This window comes from Dama dama, chromosome 13 (assembly GCF_033118175.1).
Source record: "Dama dama isolate Ldn47 chromosome 13, ASM3311817v1, whole genome shotgun sequence".
NCBI classification, from domain to species: Eukaryota; Metazoa; Chordata; class Mammalia; order Artiodactyla; family Cervidae; genus Dama; species Dama dama.
In genome coordinates, this window is record NC_083693.1 from 32926675 (window position 1) to 32948410 (window position 21736).

The following is a 21736-nucleotide window of genomic DNA, read 5'->3' on the forward strand; positions in this document are numbered from 1 at the left end:
ACAACTCAAGCCAACATTTAGTAAATGAATTTGCTTCCTTAGTGAAGTGTCTCCACGGGCACTTTTGAGCTAAGTCACATCAAGAAAGTAAGTAAATTAAGCTGTTTTCAGGCTTCTTAGGTGGCGCAGTGGTAAAGAATCTGCCTGTCAATGCAGGAGACACAGGAGATGCAGGTTCGATCCCTGGGTCAGGAAGATCCTCTGGAGGAGGAAATGGCAACCCACTCTTTTTTTTTTTTTTTTTTTTTACTTTCCTTCTCTTTCTTTAAATCACTGTGCAGCTTCTCAAAGGTGGGTTCTATGCCTTATTCAACTTTAAAATCCCAGGGTCCAGCACAGAGCTGGGCACAGGACAATCCCTCAACAAGTTGCTGCTGCTGTTAGTGGTGGGAGTGGTGGTAAAGGCCCTTCTCACATGATGACTTCCTATGTGGCTTTTATCATAGACACATGAAGTGGTTAGGTATGCCTGACTGATGAGAATTCAGAGGTGGATATATATTTTTTTGATGTGGACCTGTTTTAAAGTCTTTATTAAATGTATCACAATATTGCTTCTGTTTTACGTTTTGGTGACAAGGCATGTGGACTCTTAGCTCCCCGACCAGGGATTGAGCCCACATTGTAAGGTGAAGTCTCAACCACTGGACCACGAGAGATGTCCTTAGAGATGGATATTTTTGACCAGATCTTCAAAAGACAGCCTTTCCACTCCAGTATTCTTGCCTGGAGAATCCCCATGGACAGAGGAGTCTGGTGGGCTACAGTCCATGTGGTCGCAAAGAGTCAGACACGACAAGCAACTGAGCAGCACACAAGCTGTTTTCAGATAAGAAAAGCCAGGGAGCAGGTCATGCCCCAGGGCAAAGATATGCCAGCCCCCTGTATGTATTTATTGCCAACAGCACAAAATAATTTCCCTGACATAAACAACCCAAAGGAATGAACTAGGAAGACTCTGGCATCTCTCTTCCCATGAGCCAAGACATTCATGAAATTTGAGACCAAATTACAGTGGATGAAAAAAAAAATAAAATCAAAAAGTTATGTTATATAGAGAGCCCCAAAGACCTGGGGATGCAAAATTTGAGGAAGAGACGTCTCCAGTGGGGTATCAGAGCTCTGCCCCCAGCTTCCCTGTATGTCTGGGGGGCTGTAACAGAAAGGAGGGATGAATGGAGCTGATTTCCACAAGCCTCAGAGGAGGGACCACTGGGTGGAGGTGATGGGGAGGGAAGGGGTTCCAAGAGTGAATGCCATGAACTCCAGAACCAGACAAAGCACAAACCAAAATCAATCCCCCTCTTTCCTAAACTTCCCCAAAGTGTATACCTCATCTCCTTACTTCATTTCTCAGTAACTTAGGGGAAAGTCTGCCTTCTTAGTCCCTCCTACACATTCACCCTGCAAAACCAATCATGGGCTCCTTTGCCTTCAAAGACCCAAGCTATTTTCATTTTCTATTACTGACTGTGCTTTATCTGTCTACACTTTAATTCTCCTTGCCCACGCACGTCATTTTAAACACAGGCTCACTGTTCACGTAAGATCTACATGGACTTCCGCTTGGGTCATTCTATGATCTGCGTCTGCACAATGAAATCCCATCATATCACATTTACATAACCACACTCTGTGGCTGGAAAAGCAACAAGCCTAAGCCTGAAATTTCCAAAAACCCAATAAACAAAACAAAGACAGCCTGGCCCCTGCAAAATTCTAAGGATTTAAGTTTCACCTCTTTGACTTGTACACACACTTTTAAATAAGTCCAGCACCATGGTCTAACAGGATCACAGCAGAATCTGCTTCAGATTCCTTACAGTGCAGGAGCTGTGGCTGGTTAACAACTGCACCACACTCCTCTGTCTTTGGTAAGGTTAATTTATATACATACATACATATTTTTAAAATAATTTTATTTATTTACTTTTGGCTGTGCTGGGTCTTCATTGCTGCACAGGCTCTTCTCTAGTTGTGGCAAGTAAGGGCTACTCTCTAGCCGCAGTGTGTAGCCCTCTCATTGTGGTGGTTTCTCTTGTTGTGGAGCATGGGCTCAGGTGCTCCATGACATGTGAGATCTTCACGGATCAGGGGTTGAACCCATGTCTCCTGCATTGACAGGTGGATTTTTTACCATTGAGCCACCAGAGAAGCCCAACTTTTTTTTTTTTAAGAGAGTGTACTTTTTTTAATGTGAACCATGTTTAAAATCTTAATTGAATTTGTTAAATATTGTTTCTGTTTTATGATTTTTTTTTTGTAGCCACAAGTTATGTAGGATCCTAGTTCCCTGACCAGGGATTGAACCTGCACCATCTGCATTGAAAGGTTGTCTTAACCACTGGACCACAAGGGAAGTCCCCAAAGTCACTTTCTAGGGGCATGTGACTAAGCAGAAACAAAACCAAAATCATATAACAGGTCTTTCACTATTTGTTGGATGTGCTTTCTTTCTATTAGTGTGATACTTCCTAGATGTCTTCTTCCATATATCACAAGTCCCTTGATATGTCAATAAAATAATAGTTATAAATTCCCTGACGGCTTAGCAGGTAAAGAAACCACCTGCCATACAGGAGACACAGGAGACTCAAGTGACTCAGGTTAGATTCCTGAGTCAGGAAGATCCCCTGGAGGAGGAAATGGCAACCCACTCCAGTATTCTTGCCTGGAAAATCCCATGGATAGAGGAGTCTGGCAGGCTACAGTTCAAAGGGTTGCAAAAATTCGGACACAACTGAGCACATACTCATTCATTCAATAGTAATAATAGTGGTGTGGAAGAGTTCTATGATCAAATAACTTTGAGAAACTGCCTTGTATATTCTCTCTTAGGACTGTCTTAGAGATTAATTTTTCATATATTCATATAATGAGTCTGAAAAGCCTTCCGATAAAGAAAACCTGTTTAGTTTTGGTTAACCCAGGGTTTCCCAAATTTATTTGACTGTGGAGACATTATTGACAAAACACAAACTGCATCCTGTGGAATAAATTTTGGGAAACTCCACTCTAGATCAATGAAAAGCACCCAGGAATCTGGAATCTAGTCAGTTCACTTGTCCTGGGAGCCCATGGACAGAGGGAGGGTTCCCAGGCTGGGCGTTTGTATCAAGAGAGCAGAGAGAATACTGCAGATGCCTGCCTTCGTGGAGCTGGGGAAATGGCATCTTCTGTGTGGTATTTCTGGCTCCTGCCAAAGTCAAAGACCTACATTCCATTATGTCAAGTCATGAGGAATAAACCTCTCTGCAAAGACTGAAGAGGAGCATGTTAACAGGTCTCAGGGTGATTCAGCATTCCCAAGAAAATGGCAGTGGGGGGACTTCCCTGGTGGTCCAGTGGCTAAGACTCCCCACTCCCAATGCAGGGGGCCTGGGTTCCATCCCTGGTCGGGGAACTAGATCCCACGTCCCACAACTAAGAGTCCACATGCCTCCACTAAACATTCTGAGCACCATAACTAAGACCCGGCGCAGCCAAATGCATAAAAATAATTGAAAAAAAAAATGGCAGTAGAGACTGGGAACCAACTTCTGAATACCCTGTACCCCCACCTCAGAGCTCACTGCCGGGGGTACAAGGGCCCCTCTCCTAGGGGGCACTGCTCTTGGTGCCTCTGAGGGCACAGGCAGTCCCAGCCTGACCCAGCGAAGGAACCATCCTAGACCTGCCCCTCTGGGCTCCTGGGAAAGCTTGGGGCCCCAAACACCTCCTGCTTGCACCTGCATGGAGAATAAGGAAGCTACTCGGCCCCCAGCCTGAGGTGAAGTAATGCTCAAGGTCCCCAGTCCCACTCTTACTGACAAGTCCCCAGGGACAACAGTGGGCGGCCAAAGGGGACTCTTCTCTGATTCTCAAATTCCCAACTCTGCCCCAAATAGGCAGGAAAGCAGATGCCACTTTCCCTTAGGAGTGTTGGTGTGAACCACTCAGGTCCTTCTCACCAGCCCTTCCTTCTTTCCACACCAGAGGAGGAGGAGGAGGAGGTCTGTTTGATTGATGAGATCAGGGCGAATGGATCCTGCACTGGAAAGGCAAGAGGGTCTTGGCCCGGGAGGTCTGTTTTCTTGAAGAGAGTGGGTTTGTGAAGCGACTTTTCTGCTCAGCCCACCCACTCCCCGAGGGTGGCTCTACAGTCTAGACCAGGCCTGGGGGAGGCCGCTGGAGTCCCACGTGGACACAGGCCCAAGCTGCCCACATGATTTTCCAGACGGTCCTGTCCTCCAGGCAGGGGGCTGGTTTGTCGTCCTTGTATGCCTCCCCCCCGCCCCGCCTCTCAGTGGGGAGAATGTAGATGGAGAAGACAGAGAAGCAACCTCACCTGGAAACCCCTACCAAAGGCCCGTTGACCAGAGAATCAAAGGGAACTGGAGAACATTTTCCAGACCTTTCCTCCTCAACAAGACTGCCAGACCACCTGGATATGGCCAGACACTGTCGTGGAAAAAGACAAGGCTGTCCCTTTCTGGGTCTGCGGTTGCCACAAGAAGAGGATGAAGGCAGTCTTCCGGAGCTTCCACAATAACTTGTGAGTCTTCTCGACTGTAAACCTGGGAGGGGCAAAGTTAAGAGCAGCCTCCCCCTCATGAGTCACTTCGTAAATGGTAGCTCTCGTCACTGTCATCATCACCACCATCCTTAGCACTGTCATTATCTCGAGAATCAGCAACCACAGCACAGATGGGTAAGGACCACTGTGGCTAAAAACAGCACAAGGAAAGGTGGGGAGAGAAAGAGAAGGAATCTAGTACCAAGGAAGCCTGCAAAGGCCTTCACCTTCTCCTTATTCTGATCTCTTCCCATCTCAATGGTCGATTTCCATGGAGATGTGGACCCAGGTCCTAAAATGAGGGAGCAGACCATGCTCCTCAGAGCTGAATGAAACCACCCCACCTTTAGCCTCTAAAGGAAACTTTAGGGGGAACCCTGAAATTCATGCCTCTGTGAGGCCTGAGTTACAAACTAGCCTTCTCCCAGGGTAGCCTGGGAAGGGGTTAACTCATTTGAGACAAGCAGAATACTGTCCCTGTCAAAAAATGGACAAATGACTGAGCTTTTATAAGGAAGGGATTATTTCTGATTTTGACTGATACTAGAAGGAAGGCTGAGCTCTCTTGGGTCAACCACCAAGGGTAGAGAAACTGATTCAGGCCTCCCTAATGGAGTACTTTGCAATAGCTTATCACAGATCATGAATGAAGGTCACGACAAAGCACATGGGTTAGATAGCACGTTTGCCTCAGAGTTTAAATCCATCTCTATAGGGCACAGGGCTGGAAGGGCAGTCTTTACTGCAGCCCAATAAGGAATACATGCATCTGATGCCTCTCAAAACACTCTCTAAATACTTCATTTTTTAATCAATATGGCAACCCAAGACAAAACTAAAGCAAATGGCCTATGGCTTGGGGATAATTTCAAGGAAATTTGTATTTTTAAGGGAAAGCGAACAACAAGGGAAAACTGTTATACCGCTTTTCATTTTTCATAAAGTGTAAAAAAGAAAAAATCTGATAAAATATTTAAAAGGAGAAACATAATAGAATGTGCTTCTCGGCACTGGGGTCTAATGGACATGGGAATTTCAAATTGTTTCCTCCAGGATTAATGTCTTGTCAACATTAAACATAATCTTTCCTTGACATCACCATGGCAGATAAAAGGTGCTCAGGACACTTGGCTTGACTTGACTCAAAAGATGCAAGACCTCAGTGTACCTTTTAACAAATTACTGTAAGTAGAACATAGTTTTGCAGATATATAAATCCTCTGACTTGTTCCAACAGGTTGGAAAGTTCAACAAATAGGTCCAAAGTAAGGCTGGGCTGAGGTGGCTCATGGCCTCACCAAGGCCAGGCTTAGGGCAGGAACTCCAGAGGGAGGCAGGTGGCCAAGTGTTCTTGAAAAATGCCAAATGATCTCTCAAAGCCAAAGAAGAGTGGCTTTCAACCTTCATGGTGTCTACTTGGGGGTTACCATCCTGTTTAGTTCCATTTCCACCTGGGCTTACCAGGTGGAAAACTATGTGCCTGCAATGCAGGAGACAGAGGAGACACAGGTTTGATCTTGGGGTCAGGAAGATCCCTTGGAAAAGGGAATGGCCACCCACTCCAGTATTCTTGCCTGGGAAATCCCATGGACGGAGGAGCCTGGTGGGCTACAGTCCATGGGGCGGCAAAGAGCTGGAAATGACTGAGCAACTGAATATGAACACAAAATCTAACTTTACTTGTACAAATAAAATAAGAGCTGGTGGCAAGAATCATGGTACAAGAGAATGTTAGCATTTCTGAGGGATCTGTGTTAAGACCTTCACAATCCCCAAGTTCACAGGTACTACAAGGGTACAGCTGGCCATGCTTTTAATATATCCTGAAGGTTCACTGTGACAAGCAAAGGCATTGGAGAGTTGGATGATGAGTGAGGCTTCCCATGAGCCAAGAAAGCTGCTCCTCCTCTAACATCTGCCTCACATTTCAGTTTTAGCAAGACCGCAAGTTACCATATTCTTGGGCTTTCCACTCACCTGCAAAACCACCAATAGTATGGCCTCAAATATCATAACGGCAGGTCTACCGCGCACTTCACCCAAGACAATCCCGCCTCCCCAGGGCTGACCTGAGCACATCTCTGAGGTAATCCCAGGATAAACAGGACCCTCTCCAGATCTGAGATTTGAGTCAGGACTTGCTGGATGTCTGAAGCTATTTCTGAGGCAGGAGATAATGGTTACGGAAAATTCCAGAAATTTGTAACAACTAAGGCTCCCAAGTTCCTCAACATGCTGACCCTCGTCATACAGTCAACGTTTTCTTTCACATTAAAGCCTCCTGTTTGGTGTAAATACTTACATCATTTTCTAAAAAATTAAACATGCTTCTTTCAGCCAACTCCTTTGACTCTTCAAATTTTTCTACTGCTTGTCTGACTTCTTCATCTGGTATCTTACCTACTCGCTTCTTTTTATAATCGTAATCCAGGCGGCGGCCTTCCAGCTTTTTCAGGTGGTGCTAAGAGACAAAGGAGTCCTTCAAAGAACTGTTACACTCAAACACAACACAAATTGTTGGCATTCCTATGAAAATAGTCATTGCTTTTTCTCAGCATAAATTCTAGGGGGCAAGACCCCACCTTATACTTCTTTTGCATGCACTCAGCATCTATTAGCAGCTCCTTTCACTGCCGGTCAACAAGGAATATTTGTGAAATGACTGAATGGGTAGATGGATGGATGGATGGAAGATAAACTGAATGAGTGTCTATATGGAAAATAAAGATGCAGTATCAGTTTTTAGATTAATTTTCCAAGGTTCTCTATAGAACCCTTCATTTGAGCTCCATTAATTTCCAGGTAATTTCCAACCAAATTAACTATACTCCCAAAAATGTATGTTTCTTTTGGCAACTCTTCACTAAGAAGTAGATTATAAAACACAGATTTCTAGTATCCTCTTGAATACATAGGGATATTCATAAATTTCCCAAATAATTACAAAATAAGTTGAATAAATGCTATTGATGAATGTAATACACACAGAGGAACGAAAGTGTGATCTCTTTAACAAAGTAAAACAATTACTAGTATTAGAGGTGTCCATTCAGGGAACACAGTGCCTCCTGTGGTAGTAAGTTCCCCATTACAGTCTCTGTCTAAGCTGAGGGATCTCATGTCAGAAATATTATAGAAGGGATCACTATACAGGTCAAGGGAGTTTATGATTATAACCCCTGGAAAACAGATATCTGATATTGAAAGTGGAAGTCAAAACAGACTCTCCCACTGAAGCATGTGGGTAGCTTGACTATTCTTTCTAGTGGGAAGCACTGGTTCTAACTTCCACAATGGTTGGGTGAAAAAAATATGAGACAAAAAGTCAGAACCGTCTCTCTTACATGTTCCGTGACTCTGGGCAAGTCTCTAAACCCCTCCATGCCTCCACAACTATGGTTGTAAATGGGGACAACCAGGCTTAACCTGGCTACTTATGGGTGATGAAATGTCTGTAAAAGTCCTTTGAATCCACAAGACCTTTTATAGATATGTCAGGCATATGTTAAATGAATGGGTTTTCCAGTCAGGAGGTCCAAGAAACATAAAGCATAGTTGAGACTATGAAAAGCCTACTGAATATTGGACACAAGTCTTGATCATCTATAGTATTTAGGTTTAAATGTATACAGTTTTTCCATCAAACCAGAGCTGAGTAACAAGAGGTACCACTTAAAAATTATCTTTTGCATAGGGAAAAACATTTAAGGCTATGTGTATTTTGAACATTTATCCCACTTTTTATTTAGGATCCATATTCATATCTACTGAACCAGGTCAAGTGGAAGAGCAATGTAATCTGGTGATGTTCCTGTCTTTCTTCAAGGACAACAGCACAAGAAGAAATGGCATATTATGTGTTTCCACAAAGGAGGTATTTGGTTTAAAGGTTCTGCATTTGGGAAAGATACCTTGGTACCCTCGCAGCTCATAATACCTCTTCTCTAGAATCATCTGTTCAATAATAATCTGTGAGCACAAAGGCTGTGCTACTCATTGTGACTACAAAAGTGAACAAAACCTGACTCCTTACTCCAAAGCTCTTTCTCCCAAACAACAGAAACAGAGACGCCGTGACACTCACAGCACAAGGAGCACCTGATTAAGTCCGGCAGAGAACAAGAGCTTCCCAAAGACAGAACATCTGAACTGAGACCCGTGAGGTGAGATGGCTTAGCCAGGAGAATGGGGGAAAAGAACAACAGAGAATAGAGAGAGAGCCCAGTGCCACGGGGACTGTACATAATTCAGTGAGGCTGGGCAAAGAGTTCAAGTGGGAAGGGGCGAGCTGTCAATCCCAATCAGTCAGTCAATAGAGAGAAGGAGGGACTGGGAATTAGGGACTAAGGTGCTGGATCTTTACTCCCAGTGGACAGCTGCTGGGGGGCTTGTCCCTTAGTAAGACCACTCTGGCTGCGATGTGAAGAGTGGACTGCAGGGGCCGAGATGTGAGGCTGGGAGTCAAGGGCTGCTGTGCTGATGTGTTTAAACATTAACCAGAAAAAGTCAATAGAGAGAAAGGGGGGAAAGGGAGGTTCTGGAGAGAGGATGAAGGATGTGGCAAAGGCCCTGAGGAGGTGAGGATGGAGGACTCTGAGGCCCAGTGGAGGATTGGCCTGAGGGAGCAGAAGAGACACCAATTTCCCTGATATGGAAGAGAAAAATGAGGACAGTGGGAGTAAGGTGCTGAGCGAGGTGCTGGGCATGGGGTAGCAGAATGTTCTGGGAGTTCCTGAATGAAGGCTTTCATTTTTCGTTCAACCTCCCCGAGTTCCCCTCTATAGCCCTTGGTTTCAGTGTGAATTCTAAACGTCTACCCGGGCACCCAGGACTCTCCCCTGGGAAGCTCTGGGATACAGCCCAGGAATCTGCATTTCTAACATGAGATGATGCTGTTGTTCGCCCTGGGACCACACCAGGAGAATCACTGGGCCTGAAAAAGAAAAAGGGGGATCTCCCCAAAGTTCAGATGACTTCCAAGCTGGTCCCCGGCTGCACTCAGATCACTCCTCAAGGCCCCAGGAGTTGGGTCTTCTGGGCAGCTTCTCAAGAGGATGCCCAAAGGTCTCAGTGCAGGCTGTCCCTCCAGAATAGAAGTCCCTGGTGGGGTGGAAGTCTCAAGGCTGCTTTTGCGCATCTGCCAAACACCATCAAGTAAGTGGTGTGTGATTATTTATGGGTCCCTGAAAGCTCCTAGATATGCTCTGGAGGGCCATTTTTAGCATTTTCCAAACACAAAATTGGGCTTCCCTGGTGGCTCAGACTGTAAAGAATCTGCCTGCAGTGTAGAAGACTCGGGTTCAGTCCCTGGGTTGGGAAGATCCTCTGGAGAAGGGAATGGCAACCCACCCCAGTATTCTTGCCTAGAGAATCACATGGACAGAGGAGCCTGGAGGATTACAGTCCATGGGGTCGCAAAGAGTCGGACACGACTAAGAGACTCACACTTACACTAAACACAAAATGCTGATTCCTAGATACCGATTTCCATGAGAAGTAATGGAAAATAATGATCACTAGTGCAATGAATCGAAAGAGGGAAGTTTGGGGGAGAACGGATACATGGCTACATATGGTGGAGTCCCTTTGCTGTCTACTTGAAACTATCACAACATTGGCTATACTTCAGTATAAAATAAAACATGTTTTAAAACTAAAATAAAAAGATTTGAGAGAGTAACACTGAAACACATACATTACCACAGATAACCAGATGTAAAACAGATAACCAGTGGGAGTTTGCTATATGACATAGGAAACCCAAAGTCAGCGAGTGCTTTGTGATAACCTAGAGGGCTGGGATGGGGAGGGAGGTGGGGCGGAGGTTCAAGAGGGAGGGGACATGTGTATACCTATGGCCGGTTCATGCTGATGGATGGAAGAAACCATCACAATATTGTAATTATCCTCTAATTTAACATAAAAATTAAAACAATAAATAAGTAATAGATGGTGGCATTAAAAAAAAAAAGATGCAACTAGTACTGCATGATTTTGATGATCAAAAAACCAGTACAAAGTTCTGGAATAATTTTGTTATGTGAAAAACGACTGCAGAAATAGGTATCTTGAGCTTGGCTTCTAGCTGGCTTCAATAAGACACAGAATAAAGGTCTAGATGTCCTGGTCTCTTTCCTGGTAAGCCAGGTTACCATAACTGAGATATTATTTTACCACCCACAGTAAGATGATGCTTTCACTGAGTCACTATGGAAATGTTCTAATGACTTTAAACAGTATAAACATCATATTAAGTAGCAACAGGCAGATTTATAGCCTAGAAAACTTACCCCAATCTCTTTTAAATCTTTGTCTTGTAGTAACTGAAGTGGATCAATAAAAGTTTGCTTTACATTAATATCAAGAGAGTCTTTCACCTCAGCCATTAGCTTCATGGATTCACCAACTTCTATCAATGCACTGCCTTCAACAGAGAATACAAACAAAAAAGGTTCTTTAGCAGACTTAAATCTAAGTGAACAGTGATATTTATTTAACTCCTTCCCCAAAGTTTGTGATGATCAATGATGTGAAACAAGGTCTTCAGTCTGGGACCTCTGAATCTTGACCCAGAGAAAAGAAAATGTTAAAACAAGAAAGTCTTTCTATTTTATACATTTTCCTCACTGCTTCTGCACTTTCCACTGCAGAGGATTAAAACCAAAGCTCTGACAGACTGAGACACTTGCCATATCTGCCACTAGAGGGGGTTAAAGCTCCTTGATTTTAAACTGGTGGTTTTGTGAACTGGCACCAAAGGTTCCTTAGAAACTAGAACAAAATACCTCTTTGTAAACAATGAAAAGGATTCATTCATGGGGTCTAAGTATTAACCAATAAAGATGACAACAGAAATAAGTGAACAAATCCTCATCTCAGCTTCTGGCTTCTAGGTCTTCTTGAGGCCTTGTATTGAATACTCCTTGTATTCTTGAGATGGTTCTAAGGCCCCCGACCCTTTCTGATCAAAGAAAGCCTGGCAGTGTCACACGGGCAGGATGGGCAGGACCTTCTCCTGCAGTGAGGTGCAGGCCAGGCACACCAGGCCTGAGCAGCCACAGGCAGCTTTAGCTGGACTGAACCCTGATATTTGGTGCCAGCTAACCTGCAACAGTACACAAGTAGGCATCCGGGGAGTGGAGGGGGAGGCGGTGGTTCTAGGTGGCTCGTGGTAAAGAATCTTCCTGGCAATGCAGGAGATGCAGGAGACTCGGGTTTGATCCCTGGGTGGGGAAGATCCCCTGGAGGAGGAAATGGCAGCCCACTCCAATATTCTTGTCTGGGAAATCCCATGGACAGAGGAGCCTGGCGGGCTGCAGTCTATAGGGTCGCACAGAGTCAGACATGACTGAAGCGGCTGAGCATGCATGTACACACTCTGGTAGCTGAGCACAAGGAAGGCTGTAGTGATCAAGTTGACCAAACTATCTTTGTATCGAAGCCCCTGCCCTGTCACCTGACCAGATGCACTGCTTGTCAGGGCCTGCCTGGCGGCCTCTCCTGTTCCCTTCACTGGTCAACCTTCAGAACAAGGAATAGGCCATCTTGGTTCCAATCACCCAGGAAATAAAATAAAATTCACATTATACTGCTCCAAAGGACACTGATACCCTCTGAGACTAATTAATGTTTTAACATTTGAGGGTTTGTTTTTTTTTTCAAGTTTTCAAAAGCCTTTCCCCCCAGTTTCCTAAATGAATTACTATGGCCTAATATCTGAATTCTCAATTGCCATATCTTGCCTTGTTACCACTACAAGAGGAGCAAACATGCCAAATTCTCCGGGAAGACTTAACAATTCAATTCACCCACAATTTAATTTATCAATTGAAAGTAATCTCAATCAAATTTAATATGCTTTTTTGTGGCGTTCCCTAGCGGTCCAGTAGTTAGGACGTGGTGCCTTTACTACCATGGGCCCCAGGTTCAATCCCTGGTTGGAGATCCTGCAAGCTACACAACGTGGCAAAAAATAAAATAAAATTAATAGCTTTTTGTTTTCAGTAGAGGGAACTTAAAAGGACTCTAAATTTCATCTGGAAAAATAAAATAGGTGAGTATGTCTGTGAAATTTTTATAATATCTAGGGGAAATTTTAGTTAAATATATTTTAAAATGATGATATTTAAAACAACATGGTACTTGATCAAAGCGGAGTACAGATCCAGGAAACAGAAGAGAAAGATCAGAAACAAATTTAAAATATTATATATAAAATTTTATAACAGAAAAGCTGTAGCTGAGAAAGGTTGAACTTTTCAATAAAGTATTAGGGCAACTAGCTGTGTATTTGTGAGAACACAAAATTAAAACCTTACTGCACAGTATTTGCCCATTAAACTCAAGAGCTTGGAAATTTAAAGGTAAGGAAACAAAACATATGTATGAAAATGAAGTATAAATAAACATTTGCAGTTTACTAGTGGAGGAGGAGGGGTGGAAATGTTTTTCTAAACATGATACCAAAGCCATAAACCACAAAGGAAGATCAATGAACCCCACTAAATAAAAAGCAAAAATCTTTTTCCATTAAAATGATCTCTATCTACAACAGTAGAAGGTACATGCATACCTGGGGCAAAACTTCATCCAACATATGTGACAGACAAAGAGTAAATATTCTGACCACTGAAAAGAGCTCACAGGGACTTCCCTGGTGGTGTACTGGCTAAGACTCTGCGCTCCCAATGCAGGGGGCCCAGGGTTTGGTCCCTGGTCAGGAAACTAGATCCCACAAGCCACAACTAAAGATTCCACAAGCCACAATGAAGATGAAGATCCTACATGCTGAAACTAAGAGCCAGTGCAGCCAAATAAATATTTACAGAAAAGAAAAAGTTCACAGAATAGTAAGAAAAAAAAAAGAACACCTTAATATAAAAATAAGCAAAAGACACAAATATAAAACTCACAAAGATGATGACAAACATGACTAAAAAACCAGCCTCGCACATAATCCAAAACATGAAGTTAAAACAGTGCCCAGATACCAGTTCTATTTGCTAGAAATCAGATTATCAGTTATTTAAAAGGAAACTAAAAGGATAACTCTCAGAGTTAGTATAACTGTGCTGGGAAACATTCTCATACCCTTCTGGCAGGAGTGTCAATATGGTATAACCCTTCTGGAGGGTCATTTGAAATTATGCTTCAAAAACCTGAAAACTAAGCATACTCTTGACTCAGCAACTTAATTACTAGGGATTTCATCTAAGAACATAATCTTGGATATTTCCAAAGCTTTATCTAGGAAAGTGGCTATCAAAAATGCTGTGCAAATTTTTTTCACATTAAAAAAATCTAAATATCCAGTAAATGGAATTAATTGAACAAACTATCGATATATGGAACATTATGCAGTCTTTAAAAAAAAAAGACTGTGTGGAATATTACTCAGCCATGAAAAGGAATGAAACTGAGTCATTTTCAGGGATGTGGATGAGCTAAGAGTCTGTCATACAGTGTAAAGTAAGTCAGAAAAAGAAAAACAAATATCATATATTAAGGCATGTATGTGGAATCTACAAAAATGGTCCAGATGAACCATTCCTGCAGGGCAGGGATAGAGATGCAGACATAGAGAATGGACATGTGGACATGTATGGTGAGGAGGGGAGAGTAGGGTGAATTGGGACAGTAGCATTGACACAGACATGCTATCACATGTAAAACTGATAGCTGGTGGGAAGCTGCCATATAGCACAGGGTGCTATATGTGCTCTGTGATGACCTGGTGCTCTGTGATGACCCAGAGGGGTGGGATGGGGGTGGGCGGGAGGAGGGCAGGGAGGGGGTACATGTACACATATGACTGAATCACGCTGTTGTACAACAGAAACTAACATAACATTGTAAAGCAATTATCCTCAAAAAAAAAAAAACAACACAGTGGAAAGTAATGTGGAAGATTGTTTAATAACATGGACCGTGTTTATAGTCAGTGGGAATAAGCAGATTACAAAAGGGAATTAGGGTATACATACTATCAGTTTAGTTCAGTCACTCAGTCGTGTCTGACTCTTTGCAACCCCATGAATCGCAGCACGCCAGGCCTCCCTGTCCATCACCAACTCCTGAAGTTTATCCAAACTCATGCCCATCGAGTCAGTGATGCCATCCAGCCATCTCATCCTCTGTGATCCCCTTCTCCTCCTGCCCCCAATCCCTCCCAACATCAGGGTCTTTTCCAATGAGTCAACTCTTCGCATGAGGTGGCCAAAGTACTGGAGTTTCAGCTTCAGCGTCAGTCCTTCCAATGAACACCCAGGACTGATCTCCTTTAGGAGGGACTGGTTGAATCTCCTTGCAGTCCAAGGGACTCTCAAGAGTCTTCTCCAACACCACAGTTCAAAAGCATCGATTCTTCAGTGCTCAGCTTTCTTCACAATCCAACTCTCATATCCATACATGACCAATGGAAAAAGCATAGCCTTGACCAGACGGACCTTTGTTGGCAAATGCTATCTAGGTTGGTCATAACTTTCCCTCCAAGGAGTAAATGTCTTTTAATTTCATGGCTGCAATCACCATCTGCAGTGATTTTGGAGCCCAAAAAAATAAAGTCTGACACTGTTTCCACTGTTTCCCCATCTATTTCCCATGAAGTGATGTGACCGGATGCCATGATCTTAGTTTTCTGAATGTTGAGCTTTAAGCCACCTTTTTCACTCTCCTCTTTCACTTTCATCAAGAGGCTTTTTAGTTCCTCTTCACTTTCTTCCATAAGGGTGGTTTCATCTGCATATATGAGGTTATTGATATTTCTCCCAGCAATCTTGATTCCAGCTTGTGCTTCTTCCAGCCCAGCGTTTCTCATGATGTACTCTGCATATAAGTTAAATAAGCAGGGTGACAATATACAGCCTTGATGTACTCCTTTTCCTATTTGGAACCAGTCTGTTGTTCCATGTCCAATTCTAACTGTTGCTTCCTGAGCTGCATACAGGTTTCTCAAGAGGCAGGTCAGCTGGTCTGTATTCCAATCACTTTCAGAATTTTCCACAGTTTATTGTGATCCACACAGTCAAAGGCTTTGGCATACTCAATAAAGCAGAAATCCATGTTTTTCTGGAACTCTCTTGCTTTTTCGATGATCCAGCGGAAGTTGGCAATTTGATCTCTGGTTCCTCTGCCTTTTCTAAAACCAGCTTGAACATCTGGAAGTTCATGATTCACGTATTGCTGAAGCCTGGCTTGGAGAATTTTGAGCATTACTTTACTAGCGTGTGAGATGAGTGCAACTGTGTGGTAGTGTGAGCATTCTTTGGCATTGCCTTTGTTTGGGACTAGAATGAAAACTGACCTTTTCCAGTCCTGTGGCCACTGCTATAACCCCGCTTTAAAATTTTAAAAACTGTATATGAATAAATACAAGAATAAACCCAAGGTATTAATATAAAGAACAAACAACAAAGTGTATAACTGGGCCCATCAGTGGGGAGGTAACTATGGGTGATGCTGGCATCTTCTTTTATTTTACTTGCCTATGTTTTCTAAATGTCCTAAGATGAACATGTATTATTTTTTTAATTTTAATTAATTTAATTTTTGACCATGTCATGTGGCATACAGGATCTTAGTTCTCTGACCAGGAATAGAACTGTGCCCCTGCACTGGAAGTGTGGAGTCTTAACCACTGGACTGCCAGGGAAGCCCTTAACATGCATTTCTTGATAATAGGAAAAATTAATAAGGGTTGTTAAAATGAAGGTTTTGTGCATTACCAAAACTCAACAAAGGCTGCGTGCTCAGCTCTCCCCAGTGATGTGGTAATACTCACCAAAAGTGGAGCCTTCCCCGAGCTCCTTGCCGTATTTCAGCATGCAGTCACCCAGTAGGCCCTCCGTCTGCGGGTACCCAGTGGTTTTCACCTGGCCTCGGATCTTCGACACAGTGTTCAGCATTCCTAGCTTAGCTCTGTATGCTTAAAAACATTATCATTTGTAATTCCTTAAAGTGGAACGGCAGAGTGACAGGTACACAGCATTTAACAAATGCGGCTGCGAAATCAAGGCTGCCCTAGACTCAATGTCAGAGACCTGAGACAGGAAGGGCCCTGTGTGACCCAGTTTCTCACATGGTTTCCTAGATTATTAACTAGGATAAGTGCTAAGGGCCATGATGAAAAAAAGAAATTAGGGCACACAGTGTTGACTCCCAAATAATATTACAGTAACCGAGGCTATCATTACCCTATCCACAGCTAATTCATTGAGTCAAGACGCTGACACTGGGGAAGACATATTTTCCTAGGGACCGACTGCAAACTAAGAATAGAATGTCTGAGGTGGGTGTTTCAAACCAATTGGTGGTTAACACCCACCCCCACCCCCAAGAGTGTATCCAGAGTGATGATCTTCAATGTCATGGTACAAGGGCACTGCACGGCACACTCCTATTTAGGAAGCAGAACCAGTAGGAGACGGACACTCCCATGGTGAACAGGAGTCTGGGTTGATGCTCCCTTGGGTGCAGGTCTACTTCTGAACCCAAGGAAAATGGTGGGTGGCCACTAGATCCTTTCTCTGACCTAGGCCATGAGGGTTGACTAATCCCAGCTCTGTGCGACACCCCATGCTAACTACTAGGACCTCAGAGAGACCTAAGACAGGGATGCCCTGGTGAACCAGTGGTTAAGACTGCTTCCACTGCAGGAGGCATGGGTTCAATCCCTGATCAGGGAACGAAGATCCCCCATGCCACTCAAGGTGGTCAAATAATAATTTAAAAAAAGAGAGACACCTAAGACATACTCTGCCCTCAAGGAGTTCACACACAGTTCTTGGAAGGCAAAAAATCCAAGATGTCATTACACAAATAAAGTCTTATGTGGTACATAGAAAAGAAAATATAACAATATGCTGAATAAAGATGGAAAGATGCCCCATCTCAAAAGTTCAAAAATAGTGTAAGATGCAGAAAAGGAATGTTTATGGTTTATAACCAACAGATAAAGGGGAGGCTGCTTTGACTGAAGAAGAAATTAATACAGAACAAATCAGGAAATACTTAGGGGAAAACGGTACTATGAACTGAACTCCAAGCTAAGGATCTGAGATTTTATTCTGCAGGCGAGGTGATGTTTGAGATAATTTTAGGCAGTAAAGGGGTAAACTTTTATTTTCTCTGATTTTAATAATTACATATTTATTTTCATGTATTCTAGGCTAGTGCTTCCCAAACTTTAATGTGCCTGCAAAACACCCAAGGATACCGTTAAAATGTAGAATATTTTATCCGATATATGTTTTTAGATTTATTTCCTAGATTTTCAGATGTTTGGATGTGTGCTGATTCCTACAGACGAGGGAATCACAGTAATTATATACAAATAATAAATTCATACAAAGTAAAAGCAGATTTGGAAATCCACAGAATTCAAAACTTGGATGCCCTCTGTTGGTCTATATAATTTAGAACTTAGGAAAACTTCATCAAGGGAATCCTGCTTTCAGTGCCTAGGAACGAAAGACCTCCTGTCAAGAAGCTGCAGTAACAGTGGAGCTTCTCATGTTTCTCAGGTTTATCCGATTCACTTCATCAGCATTTGAGCCATGAAGTGAAAGCAGTTTCAAAGTCACTGACACTGTTAGAATAGGATGGCAGAATTTTAAAAAAAAAAAAGAAGCAGCAACTGAATAAGAAAGTATTGACAAAATATTTACTGGGTTTCCAAAGCATCTCTTTGCTTAGAAAAGTGTCTTCATGCTTCCCAGGTGGCACTAGTGGCAAAGAATCCATCTGCCAATTCAGGAGACACATGTTCAATCCTTGGGTGGGGAAGATCCCCTGGAGAAGGAAGTGGCAACCCACTCCAGTATTCTTGCCTGGGAAATCCCATGGACAGAGGAGCCTGGTGGGCCACAGTTCATGGGGTTGCAAAGGATTGGATATAACAGAGCACACCCGCATGCATGCAGAAGTGTCTTGCTCTAAGATCAAGACTCCATCCAAATAATGTCTCCATAGTTCACAGAAGTCTCTGCCCTGTTTGTCATCAGCTAACTACCTTTAGTCACTCAACTTTAAACTACTTAATTTCATTATTTGGACAAAGAGGACACTGTTTCTAGATCATGTCAACCATACGCTCAGTAAATATTGGTTATTAGAATCTGTGATGCTCAGTAAAACTTGGTTATTAGAATCTGTGAATGAACAATTGAATATTTCAAGACATTTTCTAACTTTACCTGGATTTGGCTGAAGATATTCTGTGGCTTTTGAAAGAATTTCTGCAACAGCTTTATTGGTAATGTCTATTTTCTTTTAAAAAAAGAAAGAAACATAAAAATATTAGTAAATGATAAAGGAATTCAACAGAAAAACAAACAAGAATAAATTTCATTAAGTTAGTGTTTATAACAACACTGTTATAATGATTTTAACTCAAATGAGCCTTTCAACATTTTGGGTAGAGGGAATATTATCTTAACTTTTAGATTCTGGGGCATCCTTTCAATAATTGCTCCTCCCAATGACAGTGGAGAACACTAACTTCTTTTTCAGCATTAAAATGAATATTAATGTAATATTTAGGAAACTTGGAAAAGTTATTATGCTCCACTAGATTATTGGATATACTTGAAGGTCTCTCAAAACCAAGCCTAGATGTTTCTGAGCCAAACTTTCCATGAATGCTGGGTGAACTTGAATTTCTGTACTTATATAGGATGCCAGAATACAGATTCACATGAGAAACTATGGGCTTCCCTGGTAGCTCAGTGGCAAAGAATTGGCCTGCCAATGCAGGAGACTCAAGACTTGGGTTCCATCCATGGTCCGGGAAGATCCCCTGGAGAAGGAAATGGCAACCCACTCCAGTAGTCCTGCCTGGGAAGTCCCATGGACAGAGGAGCCTGGCAGGCTACAGTCCATGGGGTCACAAAGAATCAGATATGACTTAGCAACTGAACAAGAACATGAGGAACTACTTCAGTAAGCCAACAACAGAGGAAGCATCATGACTGTTATCACTGAAATACACATTCTTCTGTTCTGTGGTCAGAAGATGTTAACCTCAGAGGCTTCCCTGCTAGATTAAGACTGAATCTCCTTCCACAAAACCAATTCTGGACACTGTGGCTTTTGGTTAACCAGAAGATAAATGCGAGCTTATCCAGTAAAGTTAACTATGCACATTTCAATAGCTTTATTTTATACCATTAATAGTCAAAAAGAGAATGTTTTAAAGGAAAAGGATATTCCACTCATGAGAACAATTTAAAAATCATCAGTAATGAGAATAAATATTTGTTTTAGGTTTGATGTTAAGCTTGAGGGAATCCTAAGCAATGCATTTGTATTGTAGTTTGAAAACTTGAAGGGAATTTGCCTAATTATATAATGAGTTGGTGATAAATGTGTAAGCATTTCATCTGTTAAGTGTGTGACTAATGGAACCTAAAGTGAAGTTCACTGAAAATGATCGCCATTTTTCTATACTGAAGTTGTTCTTGTTTAGTCGCTAAGTCATGTCCAACTCTTTGCAATCCCATGGACTGTAGCCTTCCAGGCTCCTCTGCCCATGGGATTTCCCAGGCAAGAGTACTGGAGCGGGCTGCCAGGCCCTCCTCCAGGGGATCTTCCCGGCCCAGGGATCAAACCCGTGTCTCCTACATTGGCTGACAGATTCTTTACTGCTGAGCCACAAGGAAAGCCCAATACTGAAATTACTAAATGTAGGAGTAAGATCCAGACATTTAGTTTAAGGCTTAAGACTTGGGTTTGAGATTTATAACTTTGTATAAATTCAATATTAATTAAAGCACAACTTGGAATGGTCGTTCCATGTATACAATTCTCTTGGGACATGAAAAGCCACCAGGTATCTAAGAATCACCTCTGAAGGGTGAGGGTGAGAGGAGACAGAGGCAAGAATACTTTCTACTTAGACTCTTCTGTTTCTTTTGGGGGAAAACACCAAGAAACAAACAGCCCAAAACTCAACAGGCCTTGCTCTACACATACTGGCAGTGCTTCCAAGACAGCCCAGGAATCAATACAGGGAACGAATCCTTTACAAATGAAAGAGGATGCCACTAACCATGTTGCAAATATGGCCAATCAAGATAAACACTGAAAAAATAACTCGTTGCATAAAAACAAACAAAAAAAATTAAAAACAAAACCTTGCTTCTAGAATAAGCAGAAATACCGGGGGTAGGGTGGGTACATGTGTTCAGATTAAGAAAATGCAATGAAGGGATTTCCCTGATGGTCCAGTAGCTAAGATTTCGCTCTCCAATGTAACGGGTGTGGGTTCAAACCCTGGTCAGGGAGCTAAGATTCCACATGCCTCTCAGCCAAAAAAATCCAAAGCATAAAACAGAAGCAATACTGTAACAAATTTAATAAAGACTTTTAAATGGTCTACATGAAAAAAAGCTTTTTTTTTTTTTTTAAAAAAAAAAAAAGGAAGAAAATGCAATGTACATATCTCACCAAACCATCAGGACATATGGGAGAAAGCAGAGAGGTGACAATTATTTTTGTAATGTCTCCCTGGGCGTCTTTGGTGGCTAATTACCCCTAGAATTTCCATATGTGTTGGTACCTACCTCTGAGGTGTCCCAAAGTCTAGGTCCCTGATACTCCCAGACCTCAGTCCTTACAGAGCTACTGACAGTCCTGGTTTATAATATTCTCTTTTTAAAAAAATTATTTAAAGAACCCACATCTGTCTTTGTATCTCTCTTATTCCCTGTGTAGTTTATCTGTGTTTTCCCTTTCCCCTCTCTTGCTCACACTTACTAGAAGTGGTCTTTCAAAAAAGATAATTCTTGGTTTTATTGATTGAGTCTACCTTTTTGCTGTTATTATTGTGTATTTGATTAATCTCTCATTTATCTGTATTGATTTCTTCCTTCCACCTAGAGTGATTTGTTTTGCTGTATTTTCCTAATTTTTAGTTTGAATGATTTTTTTCATTCTCTTCCAATATTTTTTTTCTATTAAATGCATTTAAGACAGCTGTATATCACAGGTTTTGACACATAGAATTCTCATGACTAAGTGATCTTTAATTTTACTTTCCATTTCCTCTTGAGATAAGAATTATTTTTGCATGTTCTTCCATTTCCAAACATCCAGAATTTGGAAACTATACCCTCTTTGTAATTCTTGTGTTCTACGATTTTACTTAGGAAATTTGTTTTTTTCCCTACAGTCCAGTAAATAATT

At 42.2% G+C, this 21736-nt stretch overlaps 1 protein-coding gene across 3 annotated transcripts in view; it reads right to left on the reverse strand.

Annotated features, from left to right (window-relative positions):
• The window catches only part of SH3GL3 (SH3 domain containing GRB2 like 3, endophilin A3), a 108451-nt gene that overhangs the window by 33868 nt on the left and 52847 nt on the right, over window positions 1-21736 (reverse strand). For 2 of the 3 annotated variants that reach the window (XM_061159615.1, XM_061159614.1), the window contains exons 3-6: window positions 18748-18820; window positions 16335-16478; window positions 10846-10979; window positions 6858-7016 (exon numbers count right to left, since the gene is read on the reverse strand). In XM_061159615.1, the coding sequence (XP_061015598.1) occupies window positions 6858-7016; window positions 10846-10979; window positions 16335-16478; window positions 18748-18820 (510 nt within the window). The remainder of the gene's footprint in view (window positions 1-6857; window positions 7017-10845; window positions 10980-16334; window positions 16479-18747; window positions 18821-21736) is intronic. The other variant, XM_061159616.1, reaches the window with a different exon arrangement.